This window comes from Panulirus ornatus, chromosome 17 (genome assembly GCF_036320965.1).
Source record: "Panulirus ornatus isolate Po-2019 chromosome 17, ASM3632096v1, whole genome shotgun sequence".
Lineage (NCBI taxonomy): Eukaryota > Metazoa > Arthropoda > Malacostraca > Decapoda > Palinuridae > Panulirus > Panulirus ornatus.
This window is the reverse complement of record NC_092240.1, coordinates 54974268-54993139: the sequence shown is the minus strand read 5'-3', so window position 1 is coordinate 54993139 and position 18872 is coordinate 54974268. Positions and strand designations below refer to the sequence as shown.

Below are 18872 nucleotides of genomic sequence, written 5' to 3'. Positions count from 1 at the left end.
AGCTGCATGGAAATCCTCGCGTCCTGGGCAGGATCTTGAAAATCACTCAGAAGTATTTGCCAGAAAGATGTGAACAACAAAAATGATCGTACGTATGTTGTTAGCTGGAGGCGTAGGCAGACGCTGCACAAACTCGTTGAATCTTGAAGTACGACTTGGTACAAAATTATTCCATAAACATATTTAGAAAGCAGGTTTTCCACATCCTCCATTTTTCCATTTCTTTCCTTGTTTGTTGCCCAGTTTTATACTTCATTCAAGGCCTGGCCTCGAAGATGACTTTGCCCTGACTGAAGTCTACAACAAAGAAAATAACAAGGAAATTTGAGAAAGTTGTTCACATACAGTCAGTCAGCCTTTGCAAGATTTGTTCCAGTCATTGTGTTGTACGACGCTGGAAGCCTGTCTTCAGTGTGCACCACAGATCTGGTTATACTTGTTACCCACTGAACTACTGATGCCACTCTGGTCAGGTCCACTGTGTCAGGAAAACAGTAGTGGCTTGTGGAGGACGAAGCTTATGTGTCGGAAAGAATTGCGGGCGGCCGCTCACTGGCGTCTACCAGATAAACGATCAGCCTCTGGTCGTCCTGGGACGCAGTCCTCCACACCCAAGCCACAGATTTCTGCTAGACAGACAGACAGACAGACAGAGATGTTTTCGAGGCTGTATACACCCGCCAGTCACGTGACCGAGATATGGGAACCCTCCTCCTTTTTTGACGATGATCCGAAATGAATCATACGTCCTCTGACGGCCGAGCTGGCGAGCTGGTGCTCCCGTGGCCTGAGGCGCCGTACAACAATGCTAGTGAATCTCCTCCTTATGTCACGCCCGTGGGCCCAGCTGGAGCCGCTATTGTCAACATCACAAAACGCAAAATGTGCTTAAATAAAAGCCTTTGAGAAGTGTGTGTGTGTGTGTGTGTGTGTGTGTGTGTCTCAAGCCCACGCAGTCTTGGTTCGAGAATAATAAGAGACTGGATATTGTGTGGCACCTGGGCAGCCTGCTGGACCCAGGGCGTGAGTTTATGGAGATAATCAGAAGGAAGGTCTTAGACAAGATGGCGATTCCAGGACACGAACGAGTTTCGTAGGAAATGTGAGAACGAGGAATTGTTTGGCCATTCGTCGCTGAGGATTTCGAACGCTGGTAGTCAGGAAGTTGTGCAGTACAGTAGTGGTGTACGTCGTACTGCACACCACACGAGGGGACTCAGCCTCATGCATAGTGCTGGGCCTCTTGTCCCGTCCCATGCTGCCCCGGGAGGTCAGGCTCTTGTCCCGTCCCATGCTGTTCCGGGAAGGTCAGGCTCTTGTACCGTCCCATGCTGCCCCGGGAAGGTCATCAGGATCTGCTCAGCAGGACTGAAGGTCTTGGCGTCGTCATCATCATCACTGTCGTATAACACAGAATCTGGATGTGATAGACGTACGGGCAGCATCTGGTGTGTGTTGACGTCACCAATGCATCCGTGGTGGCAGGGAAGGCTTCAGTGTGGTGCCTTTCCTTCATTCCATGTCCAGGCTGACGGGGTAAATGATCGTGACACTTGAAGACTCTTCCCGGGAAATGTATGTGTGGTTCTTAATGTCTCAAGTTTCTTGTCACAATGCCTGAGGACATGTCTGACGATACTGGACGATTCTCTGTTGCTGTGTACAGAAACATTGGACGCTACTTGCGTAAAGCGATGATTGGCAGCTCCTTGCACAGGGTGTACGGAACCTGAGGAACATTCCTCCAACCCAAGAGGCACTCACGCGGTGCAGTGCCCCAGATTGCTCGTGTCTTGGGACTGACCAGGTTTACTGAGCCAGACCCTCCCTCGCCCTCTGGCTGGAGGGTCAACAAACAGATCATGGTTGGAATCCCACGATGACTAGACTTAGCGTGAATCATGCGATGAATTGGTGCACTGTGGTGCAGGCAGGAAGACCCGGAGAGGAGTGAGTAGATGATTCCCGGCTGATGTGGTGTGCTCCAGGTCCTTGGCTCTGGAACTGTCAAGCCAGATAATAATGATGCTTTTGTGACCCCCTCACCCAACACCCGACCTCCTCACCCAAAACCCGACCTCCTCACCCAGCACTCGACCCTCTCAGCCAGCACTCGACCCCCCTCACCCAGCACGCGACCCCCTCACCCAACACTCGACCCCTCCTTACCCAACACCCGACCTCCTCACCCAGCACTCGACCCCCCTCACCCAAAACCCGACCTCCTCACCCAGCACTCGACCCTCTCAGCCAGCACTCGACCTCCTCACCCAGCACTCGACTCCCTTACCCAACACCCGACCTCCTCACCCAGCATTTGACCCCCCTCACCCAACACTCGACCCCCCTCACCCAACACCCTACCTCCTCACCCAGCACTCGACCCCCCTCACCAAAACTCGACCTCCTCACCCAGCACTCGACCCCCTCACCCAACACGACCTCCTCACCCAGCATTCGACCCCCTTACCCAACACTCGACCTCCTCACCCAGCATTTGACCCCCTCACCCAACACTGAAACCCCTCACCCAACACTCGACCCCCTCACCCATTACTTGACCTCCTCACCCAGCACTTGACCCCCCCCCTCACCCAACACTCGACCCCCTCACCCAACACTCTAACACAAAGATTACTGGATGGGATTTACAGTAACCGGAATGATTCCTTGTTCTACGATTTCGTGATCTGTAAATCAAAATTCATTTCGTGCAGAAAATGAGCAAACCCGAGTAAGATAAGCAAGTTTCATGGCTGATGATGATTACGTCTAAGCTGATTATTTCTGAAGCAGATAAGCTCTAAATGTTGTTATTTTGTGTGTATTTGAATCAAGAATAGTCAGAAAGGTTAGAATGGAGAAAAAGAAGAGAAAATAGTTTCCTCAGATGTTAGTATGATCAATATAAGCACAACAAAAATGGATGATTTATGTATAATTTTAAGTCAGAGTCAACTTCCTCAGAATTAAGATTTAATAAAGGAGTTTCCAGTTAATATGAACATTAATAGCTCAAGCTTTACCAGTGTCATATTTACGTTTTACAACGTTATGAAAATTCCCATGAAATGTTATCATGTATCTCTGGGACGTGTGATGGATCATCTCCCTGGCCCACTGTCCCTACCTCACTGTGGCAGGATGAGTGGCCCAGTGTCCAAGATGAGTGGCCCAGTGTCCAAGATGAGTGGCCCAGTGTCCAGGATGAGTGGCCCAGTGTCCAGGATGAGTGGCATAGTGTCCCTACCACATTGTGGCAGGACAGTGACAACCGTGGTGTTGATGACAGTGCTCATGACAGTGACAATGAGAAGGATAATGACTGATAGTTTGAGTGATGATGATAATGATGATGATGATGATGATGATGATGATAATGATGATGATGATGGGGGTTACAAGGGGTGAAAGTGTTGTTCACAGAGGCTACTACAGACTAGTTGTGAGGATTTTGGTGTTAAGGATGAGGTCACTGTTGGCTGGGGTGAGGTCACTGTTGGCTGGGATGAGGTCCAGTGTTGGCTAGGTCAGGGTTAGTGTTGGCCAGAGGTCAAGATGGCTGGATATGAAGCTTTTGTTAGATCTGAGGGGAATGTTATTGAGCTAGGAGAGTAAGGGTGCTCTAGGCTGAAAATTAGGGTGTCCCTGATCAGGGATAAGGGCGTTGCTCGTTAAGTATGAACATATCGTTAGATTGGCAGTGAAGGAGGGGAAGGTTATTGTGGGCTGGGGAAGCCTGGGGGTAGGGAGGAGGAGCCAGTAACCCAATTGGGTCTTTTGATAGTATCTAATTGGATGCCATGGAGCCCAGCTCCCTGACAACGACCCGTCAGTCTATCGACCTGATAATGGTCTCGTTAGCCGTACAGCATGTACTACTGGAGAGGTAGTTAGTGGCAGTTTACCTCGAGTGGCCCAACAGGTGCTCTCTCGCTCACTGTAATTGGCCCAGCCATCTGGTTAGGCCTCCAAGTGCTCTTTAGTTCACGTCCTTACACCCGCCTCCCTCACGCGGGTTCCCTACCTCTATCTGGTCATTTCTGTCATGGTTATGATCATGATATGGACGACGGTCTGGTACATACCCTTAGTGGTACCATGGCTGAGGTATCGCTCACTTCACATGGTACTGTTGTTTACACCGTCCTTCACAACGGACCCTGGTTGACTATATTCCATCAGAAGTGGTGTTCCTCAGGGCTCTGTCCTATCATCAGCAGTGGTGTTCCTCAGGGCTCTGTCCCATCATCAGCAGTGGTGTTCCTCAGGGCTCTGTCCCATCATCAGCAGTGGTGTTCCTCAGGGCTCTGTCCTATCATCAGCAGTGGTGTTCCTCAGGGCTCTGTCCCATCATCAGCAGTGGTGTTCCTCAGGGCTCTGTCCCATCATCAGCAGTGGTGTTCCTCAGGGCTCTGTCTCATCATCAGCAGTGGTGTTCCTCAGGGCTCTGTCCCATCATCAGCAGTGGTGTTCCTCAGGGCTCTGTCTCATCATCAGCAGTGGTGTTCCTCAGGGCTCTGTCCTATCATCTACTTTATTTTCTTCTCTAACTGAAAGATCTTCAGACTCTATTCACTCTGATGCTGATGATTCCACTTCACACACTACAGTTTTAGTTGCCTTCTCTTTCTAAAGCTCGTTCTCTCTCTCTTGTACTGAACGTAGGTTCTTTGTCATTCGTTTCCCTGTGTTCATTTTCAGAACACCACCATTCAACCCTATAAAGACATCACAAGTCAGATTGCCATAAGCTGTAATGCATTGTGCAGTTGCTGTAATTGTTTTCCTTTTGAGTAACTATTTCACATTTACAGAGGTTTGTGGTCACACATCTGGGGTGGCTCGTTCTCTTTATGAAGCAGAGTCGAATCAAAAGCCTTTTGTCTCATTAGTTCTCCTGGCATTACCTCTCTTCAGCCATCCTTTTCTGTACGCAGCGTTGCTACTGCTCTCTCTCTCTCTCTCTCTCTCTCTCTCTCTCTCTCTCTCTCTCTCTCTTCTCTCTCTCTCTCTTTTTTGTATAGGTTATACTTTTGGCCGCTATTACCGTGAGTGTCTGCATGTATTTCCGGCCCAGACTTGAACGTAAGCGTGCGTCTGGCTGCCGCTTCCCATAGTTTGTGTGTGGAGCCTGACCACTCGAGAGTAAGTGTTTGTGATGTATAACTGGACGTGACCAGAGTGCAGATAGAAAAAAAGTATAACTCGTACATGTCTGGGTAATGTGGTTGTAGACGGTTAGTTTTGTTGAGATAGGAAGGTGATCTGTGCCACGGCTGGTTGTTGAAGTGTTAAACAGGAGCAAGCTTTTTATACCTACCTGGGGGTCAGTAGTTAGTTATGAAGTTTTCTCAACGGGAAGATTGTAGTGCTGTTACAATGGACTGAGTAACGAGTGTATTTCTGTGGGATTATACTCGGAGGCACATGTGTTGTTGTGCAGGTGTGTCTGTGTTTGTTTTAGTTGGAAATGATTTTTCTTAGTGGTTTGGTTTGTGTGGTTTACAGCTTGGCTTTACTTGCTTTTGACTGCATGAATGATCAGACAGGTAATGGGTAGTTTACGATAGTTGTGGGTAAATTGTTCGTTGAAGATAACAAAGGATTGTCTTTTGTACAAATTTGGTACATCACTAAGTGCTCTGACGACAAATAGAATCGCTTGTTGTTTTTGTGATGATTTTTATGATTTGGGAAGTAAATGTTTCTAAGGTTTGGTAATGATCAGAAACTCATGGGGGGATTCAGGGAGGGGGGGGTGACATAGATGAGTATAGCACCCCCACCTCCGTTCTTACACTCGTAGTAACCGTCATTGTGCCCCACCAGCAGCTGAAGCCATCATGAATGTTTACTAGTGAGTGTGAGTGTGGCTGAGGTAAGGATGTGGAGGTACTGGCGCTGACTGGGAGGGGTCAGGGGTTGGGGCATGGAAGAGTTTTAGGGGGTTTGTGGGTGGGTGGACAGTGTGTTTCACAACGATACATTATTATGTTTACATAAAGTATCGTATGAATGGAGTCTTGACAGAGTGTGGCACAGTACTATGTAAGGGAGGTGAGTGTGGCACAGTACTATGTAAGGGAGGTGAGTGTGGCACAATACTGTACAGTATAAGGGTTTCTTAGGTCCGATTAACGACCGGTTCGGATTGCGACAGACTGTTCAGGAACATGACCCCGTCTGGGGTCAGAGGTCATACAAGGTCATTCAGGAAATTAATTATGTCACAGGATGACGTGAATCCTGTTGATTGCACTTAAAGCTAAACAATGATAATCATTTTGCGTAGTAAACTTAAATATCACTTTCTTTACGATATTTAAAGTCAGATTAAATATTAGATATTTTGCAGAAAGTTTGAAATTTAAAGTATCCTTTTATTTGATAAAACTAACGTGTTAGTCAACTTGTGTAATGGTGAGAAATGTTTAATTTATCTCGTCTAAAGCTGATAACCTTAACTGTGGGGAAGGTTAGATAACTTTAATAATTTTACATGAATTTGAATGATTTTGATGTGTAAATTCAAAGTATGTGATAATAATCCTGTATGTGAAGGGACAGCGTGTTAATTATCTTACTGAGAGCCACATAACATGTTAATTATCTTGCTGAAAGTCCCAGAATGTATTAATTACCTTGTATGATGTATTATTGCCAGTAAACAACTCTGATTATCCCGGGTAAGGTCAAATCATGTCAACGTTTTCTGTCATGTTTAAAGTCATTTAACGCGTTAATTCAACAGTGTAAAGTCGTGTGGTGATAATTGCGTTGGTAAACGTAAAGATAAAGATAATTGAAAAGAACATGTTAATTGTTGTCCGGTCAAATTCCATTTCGATGTTCATGAAGAAGACAGACTGCAGACCTGGTGTAATCAGCTGTGTTTATGTTAGATTAAATGGTTGTCAGCAAGTAAAGATTTTTTTTCTTTTTCTATATTTCTTTACATCAGATTACCGTTATTTGTGGCAGAATGTAAAAGTATGAACATTTTGTTGAGGCTGTACAGGGGCGAAGAGGGAAACGTCGACAAAGAAATATCAATATATATATTTGTAGTCAGATTTGAATGGTTGCTGACTGCTATATGATCACCTTATAATGAACATATAAAATTGTTTTAAACAAAAGCTGCTTTTGATGTAACATTAAAGTATAGTATCACAAATACTTTCATGAAGTTATGCTTGAAGTTATCGGTTATAAAGTTTAAGTTGGCATATTACGATTCCCACCTTAATTGTTTGATCAATAAACGGTATTGTAAAGTCTTGAACTCTGTTGGATGTTAAGTTATTTATTATTTTCCGTAGCTTAACGGTCGTTGGTGGGTCGTATTATCGTATTCAATATTTAGTGATAATGTACTTGGTGGCAACAGTCGGGCTGCCGGAGATGACAGTTGTCGGAGAACAGGTGGAGCCATCTTGGGCTACTCCGAGCCGCGCAACACCCAACCCTCAATAAAATGGAACACAGGACATTATCGAGCGAATCTTAAAGATTAGTTAAAGATTACAAGTAGGGGAGTGTCGGACGAGGCCGGTGAGGGCGCGGCAGCGGCAGCCGACGCCAATAACGGGTGCGTCGAGCGGTAATTGACCGTCCGGCGGTGCGCATCGATCCCGGGCATGACAGCCATCGATGACCCTCCCGCCAACCCTTCAGATAATCAGCTTCCTCGCCCAACCTCCCGCTAATTTGCCCCTCCGTCGGCAGGAGTCTGATGGCTTCCCTAAAACATCTCCTGGTGTTCTGATGGTTTCCTGTGGCTACTACAGCTCGGGAGAGGACTAGAATTGTTGTATATTTAAGTTTTCCCGTGACGTTGTCTTGGTCTGGACTCTACTGACTGGTCTGTGAGCTTTCAGGGTCACTTCCAGGTCTTTCCAGTCATCCAGACGTAAGAATTCGTCATAGACCTCCGCGTTGATTAGCCATGTTGGTGGAGGTGTGTGTTACCGGGGCTAGACCACTGGCGGGAGGAGGCATACGGTACACACGAGCGAGTGTTGCAGGCAACTCCACAGGTTCTCCCTCGCGCGGTACATGACTCTACTGGACGTCAGGACCACGTGGGCATATCCACACGTGGCTCCAGACCCACCTGGTCAGAGCCACACGTGGTGCCCGACCCACCTCGTTACCCCTTGAGCTGTACACTGTACAATAAACTTAATGACTTGTATACTTATTTTACTAAGGATCTAACCTTTTCATACCCTGGAGAGAGAGAGAGAGAGAGAGGGAGAGAGAGAGAGAGAGAGAGAGAGAGAGAGAGAGAGAGAGAGAGAGAGTATTGGCTGGTGTCGACCAATACTAACATAAAGGGCTTTTAAATGAGACGATTATTTGTACTTTGAGTACTGTTGTATTATTATTATTATTTACCATTGCTCAGGAATGTATTGCTGTATACCATTACTAGGAGTTGTATTGCTGTATACCATCACTGGCGTCTGAAATAACAGGTTGAGGTCCACACTGCGGGTCAACAAAGCGGGTCGTGACAGTAGCCAGACACACTGCTACTGCCGCAGTCTGATTAACTGGGGGCGTGAGACTCCGGGAGGAGGAGGGGAGGGGTGTTGTTATTACCTGTTGTAAGAGGAGGTAATCTCCTCCCCTTCTTCCCCCTAGACCCACCCCACCCCACCTCCCTCCCTCCACTCAATATTAGGTGGACAGACTAACGTTTCTGATCTGTTCTTTTGCTGGAAGTGAAGTGAAGGTATTGTGGTAACACCAAGTTGTTCGTGGTGATTGCCAGCAAGGTGTTCGTCACTGTGTTTCCTACAGATACACCTGGTGTTATTTGTGCCTCATTGTTTCTGTAGAAGTTAACATTCATTTAGTCTACTTCTTATACCAGTCAGCCACTGATTAATATTTATTTTGTATTTCAACAATTATTCAGATTTTTATTTTGTCTTGGATTGGCTTCTACATTGTATGACTCTGACATGACTGATGTTAGAACGCTACACTGAGTGGATCCTGTCTGGTCAGAGCCGCTCTCCCGCGCGTGGGATGTTCGCTGGTAAAGATCTACACATCTGTGGTGGAGCAAGACACAGGTGTGGCGGCGGCTAAGACTGCTGGGGAAACATTGGCTGTAGCTTTATCATCTTCTTCTAATGTGACTGTACCGTCCACTCTGACTGAAACTGTACCTTCATCTCTGTTTACAACTCTACCCTCCTCTTGCGCTATAACTGTATCATTCTCTGTGGCTACAACTGTACCCTCGTCTGGCTACAACTGTACCCTCTTCTTTACAGCTACCACGAGTATGTGTAAACACACGAGTGATGACGAGAGGAGAATTAGGATAGTGCAAAAGGCGGCACGATTAACTTTGCTGTCTGGTGGAAAGGTCAACTTTTTTATGTATACTTTGTTTTTATCAAGAAAGAAATGAATGGCATGTGTTGGGAGCCACTGGCAGGAAGTGAGGTGTGGCAGTAGTTGTGGTAGAGTAAGGTCTAGAAATGTGTTGAGATGACCTCTGGTGGTAGAGACAGACGTACACATGGACGAATTAGATATCTTGGTCACCTCTGGTGGGGAGCATGGGACGTCACCTCTGGTGGGGAGCATGAGACGTCACCTCTGGTGGGGAGCATGGGACGTCACTTCTGGTGGGGAGCATGAGACGTCTCCTCTGGTGGGGAGCATGAGACATCACCTCTGGTGGGGAGCATGAGACGTCACCTCTGGTGGGGAGCATGGGACGTCGCCTCTGGTGGGGAGCATGGGACGTCACTTCTGGTGGGGAGCATGAGACGTCTCCTCTGGTGGGGAGCATGAGACGTCACCTCTGGTGGGGAGCATGGGACGTCACCTCTGGTGGGGAGCATGGGACGTCACTTCTGGTGGGGAGCATGAGACGTCACCTCTGGTGGGGAGCATGAGACGTCACCTCTGGTGGGGAGCATGAGACGTCACCTCTGGTGGGGAGCATGGGACGTCACCTCTGGTGGGGAGCATGGGACGTCACCTCTGGTGGGGAGCATGAGACATCAGCAGTGGAACACTGGTCGGGAAGAATGTTAATGCAATGTGGGGTGAGGCACAGGAGAGTGTGGGAAGCAGAAGGCTACCCCGGCACCAACAGAGACAAATGTGTTGAGATGACCAACTTCCTCGCGAGGCTGAAGTGGATTGTCATATCCCACAACCTGAGCTGATACAGCTGCAACAGGAGGAGGAGGCCCTGTGGGGTCTACAAAGAGAGACAAATATGAACGCCTGAGGAAGGAGAGGTTGAGGTGGAGGAGGACAAAGAACAAGAAGGCGTTGTTTGGCAGACGATGTGAAGGTCGAAGGAAAGTAAAGATGCGGGTATGATGAGAGAAAATATAGAAGGGGCAACGTTCACTGTCTGGAAGGTGCAAAGAATGAACGGTAGAGAAGGCTGAGGAGATGAACGGAATCCTGAATGAAATAAGAATCTTCGTGATGGATACCTGAAGCTGCTTCATTAGAATGTCACGAGGAAACTGTCAGCCACAGGAGACCTCATTCGAAAATAATTCACCTGGTAAGTGTATAGACAACAGACGGGGATGCTGAGAGTCCATTAACGCACACCCATGGCAATCATGTACGTTATTAAAGGTCCGTAGATTCAGAGGCTCCAGTTTATGCATTTCCAACCTCTTGAACGTCAGTGGTAAAGTAAGTTATGTCTTTAGAAAGTGAAGGGATTGAGGATTTCAGATCGTCATTTGATATGTGTCCAGTAACCCCGGGGAACTTATTGTGCACCCTATGCTCATCCTGTGAACGGAGCCAAAAGGATTACAGGGGTCACAAAGGGTCTTAATCAGACCCCAATGGGTTGATGTTACATGGGATGTTAGAAGGCATGTAATACGATCGTAACAAGAGATTGGTAAATTATCTTTGGTATACATCAGGAGAAGTTGAAGACGGGTTCCTTCGGTACATCATCGAGGAGAGTTACCAGCGAAGGAACAGACGAGATTTTTTACCCCATACGAAAGTAAACAGTGTCCCGCAGCGCCCAGTGCTAGACCCGTTCTTGTTTTTGATTTACGTAAATCACTTTCCAGAGGAAGGTCGAACCGCACCTAACCATCTTCCTGGATGACTGATTATGAAACGTGTGTTTACAGTTGCGACGACCAACCAGAAGACCTTGCACAGGTTCCGGAACCAATCAGATGCGTGAGGAATGAAGTTGTGTTCATAAGGTGATGAAGATGGGCGACAGTTGGAGGAGCCACACCAGGCCTCGACCACCGTCTTCGCCAGCGAAGGAAAGGTATCGGTTGACGGAGACGCCACCCGGCGCGTCACCAGACAGTCGTGTTAAACGGAGTGTAAAGGAAGCGACCCGTCTCCTGCACGATGGTAAACTCATCTCGAAGTACACGACTATGATGCTCAAGACGGTAGCCTCGCATGCCAGACCCAGATCACAATATACGCCACCTGTTTGAGGAGGTGCAATAAGCAGTTGCTGGAGGGAGTCCAATGGTGGACGAGACAAACTGTGTTTGATGAGAGGGACACGAGCTACAGGTGGGAGCCAATAGCTAGACATGTCTCCAGTAGAAGCAAGATGGTCGAGAAGAGAAACATTAGTATTGCTACCTACCTTGGCGGACTCGATGAGCTGGATATTAAACAGTTCCCCAGCACTGGGGTGGAGGCTTCACCCAGAGAACGCGACGAGGAACTGAACACGTAGACAAGATGTTTCTCAAGCGGTCATGTGGTGAACCAGCTGTACAGGGTTAGTGAAGCAGAGACGAATGTAAGAACATTGAAAACGGAGGGAAGTGGAATCGAAATGAAAGATACAGAATTAGGGTCATATATGTAACACATTCCTTCCTTGTACGAACAAAGAGGTAATTACACACACACACACACACACACACACACACACCACACACACACACCAAGGTCAGGGTTCAGGACCAAAACATGACCATGTAAGGGCAAGTATGACTGGTTTGTTGATGACCTTGCTCATTATATGATGATGCTCATGATATTTATCCATACTTCATTTATTCCACACGCGCATGCGCTCGTGTGTGTGTGTGTGTGTGTGTTTAATCTATTATTTCAGTGTTTAATGTGTGTGCTCCTGAGTGGGTTTTATAGTTATGTTATGGCCTCATTGTTTCATGAATATTAAACAAATGACAATAAAAAACCAGACACATTGTTCCTGTGGTAATGTTCCGATCATATAATCTATGTTAACGTGTTATGTACAGCAATGTTTGTGATCATTTTGTTTAACGTAATCTATGTGATAATATGTTATTTGACGTAATCTATGTGATAACATGTTATTGAACTTAATCTATGTGATAACATGTTATTTAACTTAATATATGTGATAACTATATGTAACGTAATGCATATAATAACGTGTTATATAACGTAATTATGAGATAGCAGGATATATAACGAAAACTGTGTGCGAATGGAATTTAACGGAATTTCATCATTAGCCAGTATGATCATACATGTGCAAAGTGCACAAAGTCCTGATCAATTGATTAATATGTACAACAATATTATAGTACATGTATGCGAGTATAAGACAAAAATGGATTACACATGTGAGACTCGCCACGAGTTTTATTGTGTCAGTTATACACTGTGCAGTGCACTGCAAAAATACACGCAGGTAAGGAAACAAGAATAATTGGTTAAGGATATGATGAAATATATCCCTAATATCAAATAACGTGAAGAAACCAAGGGAAATGTCCCATTAGGTTAAGCGAAGTGGCGCCAGACCGCTAGCCTCCCGTCACGATGACCGGCCGAACTCACAGTCATGTTCGTCAGGCTTCCTCGTCTCACTGGTAGATCACACAGCCATTCACAGGCTCAGGTTATACGAAGAAATGTTGTATTTCATGTATTATGGATGGGTGTTGTAGGTTGGTTGTCATGGATGATGTATTACATGTCAAACTCTGAATAATTTCACTATCTTTTGTCATAATGTGATTGTATGTGTACCGCCGTTATGTAAACCATTATTAACACAGCTTGTTCTCTTCCCTAGCTATGCCATGGACCAAAGTGAGTGAAATGTCACGATTTGTCTTTCATAGATGTAAGGAAAGATAATGATGATCTGTATTTTTTTTTTAAGATGTTCTCTGTCTTTCTTATATATCTGTTTGATCTTATATCACTGTTTGGTCTTATGTCACTGTTTGATCTTATATCACTGTTTGGTCTTATGTCATTGTTTGGTCTTATGTCACTATTTGGTCTTATATCACTGTTTAGTCTTATGTCACTGTTTGATCTTATGTCACTGTTTGGTCTTATGTCATTGTTTGGCCTATATCACTGTTTGGTCTTGTATCACTGTTTGATCTTGTGTCATTGTTTGGTCTTATGTCACTGTTTGGGTGCTGTCAATTCTTGTAACGACCAGTGGTGCCAGTGCTCCCGCTATGACAAGCTATAAGGGTCGTGTCAGTCATGTGAGAGTCATACATATTGTTAAGGGTCTCTGTTCAGAGCTGGATGTACGGTATGTGTGGTATGATTATTCCTGGCTCACTTACATGCTCGGTATCATTTCTTATCACTGGGATGACTATGACCCATCTCTCGTTTGTCTTCATTGTTTTTCCGGCTGTCATACCTATCACTTGATCCCTTGATTCTTTCTCTTGTATTCCTCCCAGTCACACGCGCTCCTTTAATGCAGTAACTGTCCATACAACTCACTTTCCTATTTCATACACATGCACACACCTATACGTAAATACACATACACACACTTTCACACTGTCTGCACCACAGTTTGAGCTGGACCCGGCCGATTAACCTACAACTCTGTTATAAGGCGTGTGTTCCTCTGGCCACGTAGCACACCCCCATGAATGTCCTTCCCAGGACTCAGACCAACACCCGCTGTGCTGTCCTTACGCTGACAACCATAATCATTATCTTTCCTGGGATTAATGTATCCCCCCCTCCCCCAGACCTTCGTCATCGTCACCTTCAGTAGAGAGGCATCTCATTCGCTCGTGCGTGAAGCATGTACTTCTGTCATAAGACGCCATCCTCAATCCACTTGTAATGGCTGAAGACGACACCTTCACCAACATGCATGACAGATGTGAGCTACATCTAGGCAACCTTACGTCACTAACACACATGTTTCTTCTTTACATGACCTTGACAGTATGACATAGCCCTTGAGCTCCGACAGCAATATACGAATTGTTTAACATCTTGGTCGTTCCCAGACACCTGCTGCGCCTGACATCATTCGATATGTTGTCTGAGTGGTCAGCTGATGGCTGGAAAGACGATGTTTAAAACGTCATTGATGGTTCGACGATGAGAATGCTGGCGTCTGGGATCACTGACGCTAATTGTCCTATGTCACACCCAGGGCCGGGTGGGCACAGGTGGGTCTCCTTCCCAGTGGTGCTTACCCCGAGTGGGCGGGCAGCCTGCTGCTACCTCCACAGGCTGTATACTGACTCTTCCATCCGCCGGGTTTCGCCCCTCGTCTCTCACTTCTGTGCACGTCCACCACGCCACTGGACCCATCACCACGACTTGTCCTGCGGGAGGCGTATTTACGGGTGGCTCATTTTATCTTGCGTTTATGATTTCGTCGTTTAAATTCTTTCGTTACAAACTGTCGTTCCTCACACTTCTTGTCCTTCAAAGGAAATCGTCAGGCGGGAACAGAGGAGGCGTTTATGTGTTGTGTCAGAGACAAGTTTATTGGTTTCAAGCAACTAAATGTTAGGAGTGTCAGTACGTTGCCGGGAAGTTGTCTGGAGGTAAATTTATTTTTTCTCTTTTCATTTCTGTTAAGAAATTTTTTTTGTATTTATTTATTTTTTTTTTTCCTTATTTCGTGAGGACGTAGAGTCTTCGCTGGGTCACACAGGTACAACGAACCGTCGGCTTCTCGAACTGTAATGACCTTACAAACTGCCGTCCGCCCTCCATGGCTGTTGTAGGTCAGCACACACACACACACACACACACACACACCTACAATGCTCCTTCTGTCGTGCTTTTTCTGTTGATGTTTTGGTTATTGACGACTTTCATCATCACCAACACCAGAGGTCGTGACCGTCCGGTGCCGCCGCGCACACCTGACTGGTGTGTGCTGCCTCGCTGCAAGTTGCCTGTGGACAACATGACGTAAGGGAATGATGGATGAGCAATGTCCTCTGAAACTAGATGCAGTTATACCAACGGCAGCTAAACCAAAAGCGCCTAAACCGGACCCTATGTGTCCTAACCTGGACGGGTAACAGTGAGGTAGTCGGGTCTTCCTGGGGCCAGGGAGGGTCCAGAGCCGCTGGTGTTCGTAATGATGACGTAAACCACATGACGCAGGTCACAACGATCATGGATGTATGGTTATTATTATGGATGCTACGATGATGATGGACAGTTAAGATAATAATTAGAAGATTTTTGAGTATTATGTAGATAGACATTGAAATAACTCCCGTCTTCCCTCCCCCTCTCACTCCGTCTGCTCTCCCACTCACCCTTCTCTCCTCCCACTCCCCTGTCTCCTGCTCCACTCCCCCTCCTCCTCCCACTGCCCCTCCACACCGTCCATCAGACGGCACCCAGAGGAAGGAATGTCAACAATGTAAGGCAGGCTGGCTGCTGAACTACAGAGGTTCCTCCTGAAATTTTAAGAAAAGGAAATATTCTCCTGAAGATCTTCCGTACCCATAGCGTCGGCTGAGACCTCTCCCTCCCTCCGGTGGTAACGAAGACAGAACGACGACCCTCGTACATACGTGTCTCTGTGGTAAGTCTGAGTCCTGAAGTGTGTCCATACATCTCTGATGTTACGGTGACAGTGAGTCTCATGCTGAACACACCAGACAAACCGAATCCCATCGCAAATGCTGAGTTGGATCCTGTTGGTAAAAGTGAGGTTAGATAACAGAAGGCCTGATGGTCTGTGACGAGGTTATCTGCTGGAGGACAGTACATGGGAAGGACAGATAACACAAGACCTGATGGTCTATGACCAGGTTATCTGCTGGAGGACAGTACATGGGAAGGACAGATAACACAAGACCTGATGGTCTATGACCAGGTTATCTGCTGGAGGACAGTACATGGGAAGGACAGATAACACAAGACCTGATGGTCTATGACGAGGTTATCTGCTGGAGGACAGTACATGGGAAGGACAGATAACACAAGACCTGATGGTCTATGACGAGGTTATCTGCTGGAGGACAGTACATGGGAAGGACAGATAACACAAGACCTGATGGTCTATGACCAGGTTATCTGCTGCAAGTTGCTGGACATTCCCCAGAAATGTGGTAAACTTGAAAACGAGATCCAGTTGAAATATTTACAAGTGTATTAGCAAGACAACAGATCAATGTCCATCACAGGGTCTTACAAGTATATGTGTATAATCATCATAGAATACATAAACCGGAGATGACACCGAGAGTGAAGAAGTACACATATTTGGAGACCGAATTTTGCTTTTGGTTAAACCTTTTTGATGAGCAAAGAACCGTACAGGACGTGCGACTCAATAACTGACAACTTGATAAATGACTGAAATTAATCCTGAACGTGGGTTTCAAGTTTCTTTTTACAACCAAGACTTTTGTAGGATTTCAAGTACGCCAAACATGGTGCGGATATCATGAGATTAACTTATAGTCTAGAACAGGAAATTATGTTTTCAACACCTGTGACCCTGACCTCTGACCTTTGACTTACTCTTGCCCGGAGCCTCAGGTCACAACAGATGACACTCAGGTACAGACTCCAGCTGTGGTGTTCTGCTCGCGGCTGTGTGGACGGTAGGGAGACGGACGCAGACAGAAACTGATGGGTAGGATGACAGAAACACCCCACACCTGCCACCCCACACACCTGCCACCCCACACACCTGCCACCCCACACACCTGCAACACCACACACCTGCAACACCACACATTTGCCACCCCACACACCTGCAACACCACACACCTGCCACCCCACACACCTGCAACACCACACATTTGCCACCCCACACACCTGCCACCCCACATTTGCCACCCCACACACCTGCCACCCCACACACCTGCCACCCTACATACCTGCCACCCTACACGCCTGCAACACCACACACCTGCCACCCCACACACCTGCCACCCACACACCTGCAACACCACACACCTGCCACCCCACACACCTGCCACCCCACACACCTGCCACCCCACACACCTGCCACCCACACACCTGCCACACCACACACCTGCCACCCACACACCTGCACCCACACACCTGCAACACCACACACCTGCCACCCCACACACCTGCAACACCACACACCTGCCACCCCACAACCTGCAACCACCCACCTGCCACCCTACATACCTGCCTACCACGATATTCTTTCACATTTCACCGCAGAAGTGTAGGTAGGTAGGTAGGTAGGTGGGTCTCTGAACAACACTGACGTACTCTTGAGAATGTTTATTTGCGCTAATCTCTTGGGGGTTCCCCTCCCCTCCCCTCCCACCTACGGTATTTTGTACCCTCCTCCCATCTTCTACTCGTCTAACCTGTCTCCCATCTTCTGTTCGTCTAACCATGTCTCCCATGTTCTGTTCGTCTAACCATGTCTCCCATGTTCTGCTCGTCTAACCTGTCTCCCATGTTCTGTTCGTCTAACCTGTCTCCCATGTTCTGTTCGTCTAAGCTGTCTCCCATGTTCTGTTCGTCTAAGCTGTCTCCCATGTTCTGTTCGTCTAACCATGTCTCCCATGTTCTGCTCGTCTAACCTGTCTCCCATGTTCTGTTCGTGTAACAAGCTACGTAGATCATCATTTATGTTAATACGTCTCTACCATTTGTGGTCTTCGCTTATTTCCTCAAATATCCTCATCATCTTATTTCCTCATGTTTTTATCACCACTCACTCCTCCAGAGCACACCTCACAATGCATCCCCCCCTCACTCCCCTTGGTGCCCTGCCCCTCCTTACCAGACACCCCTACTCACCCCTGGTGCCCTCCCCCCAACAACCCCCCCACTCACCCCTGGTGCCTCCCTCCCACCACCAGACCACCCCCCCCCCCGCACTCACCCCTAGTGCTCCCCCCTCCTCATCAGGACCCCCCCGCACTCACCCCTGGTGCCCTTCCCCCACAGGGCCAGCTCACAACACCCTCAGGCCGTCACGCCGACCCCAGCGCGGCCCGTCAGTTCCTCCACGTCGGACCGCAGCTACGACACGGAGAGCTGCCTGTCGGAGAAGGGCGGAGGCACGACCACCAGGCAGGTCTCCAGGCCGCCGCTCTCCCTCAAGGTTGGCGACAACGACGGCGTCTCCAGCGCCGGCGAGGCAGGTAAGTAGCCCAAGTCTTCCACTTTGGTCCATGTGTTCTAATACAGTAGGTTCATCTCCTCACCCCAGCTTGGCCCGCACGTGCGCACGCCTCTCGCGCCACACTGTGGGAAAATGTAGACTCTCACGTCAGTGTCACCAACTAACAATACCAAAACAGGATTAACGACAACTGTTGGTAGGGCTGAGTTCAGTGGGTCATTACCCTCTTGTTCGTGAGGTCATGTCTCATGACCTCTCGCCTGACATTTTTTGTATCTGACTAACTATCTCTGTGTTTCTTATCTTAACCCGTTCCATGTAGCCACAGTTCTGTTGCTGGAGTTGATCTAAGCCCGTTCCATGTAACCACAGATGTGTTACTTGAGAAATGCTTCGCTACGTCTTTTCTACCTAGGCTTCTTACATTGACGTGTGTGTGTGTGTGTGTGTGTGTGGTGTGTACGGGGTTCGCATGCGTAATCTTATGTTTGCTTGTTTTAGT

At 47.3% G+C, this 18872-nt stretch overlaps 1 protein-coding gene across 3 annotated transcripts in view; it reads left to right on the top strand.

Moving 5' to 3' along the window:
* LOC139754793 (NACHT and WD repeat domain-containing protein 2) overlaps positions 1-18872 on the top strand; it is a 91637-nt gene that overhangs the window by 3532 nt on the left and 69233 nt on the right. For all 3 annotated transcript variants that reach the window (XM_071672607.1, XM_071672606.1, XM_071672605.1), the window contains exon 2: positions 18193-18389. In XM_071672607.1, coding sequence (XP_071528708.1) covers positions 18193-18389 — 197 coding nt within the window. The remainder of the gene's footprint in view (positions 1-18192; positions 18390-18872) is intronic.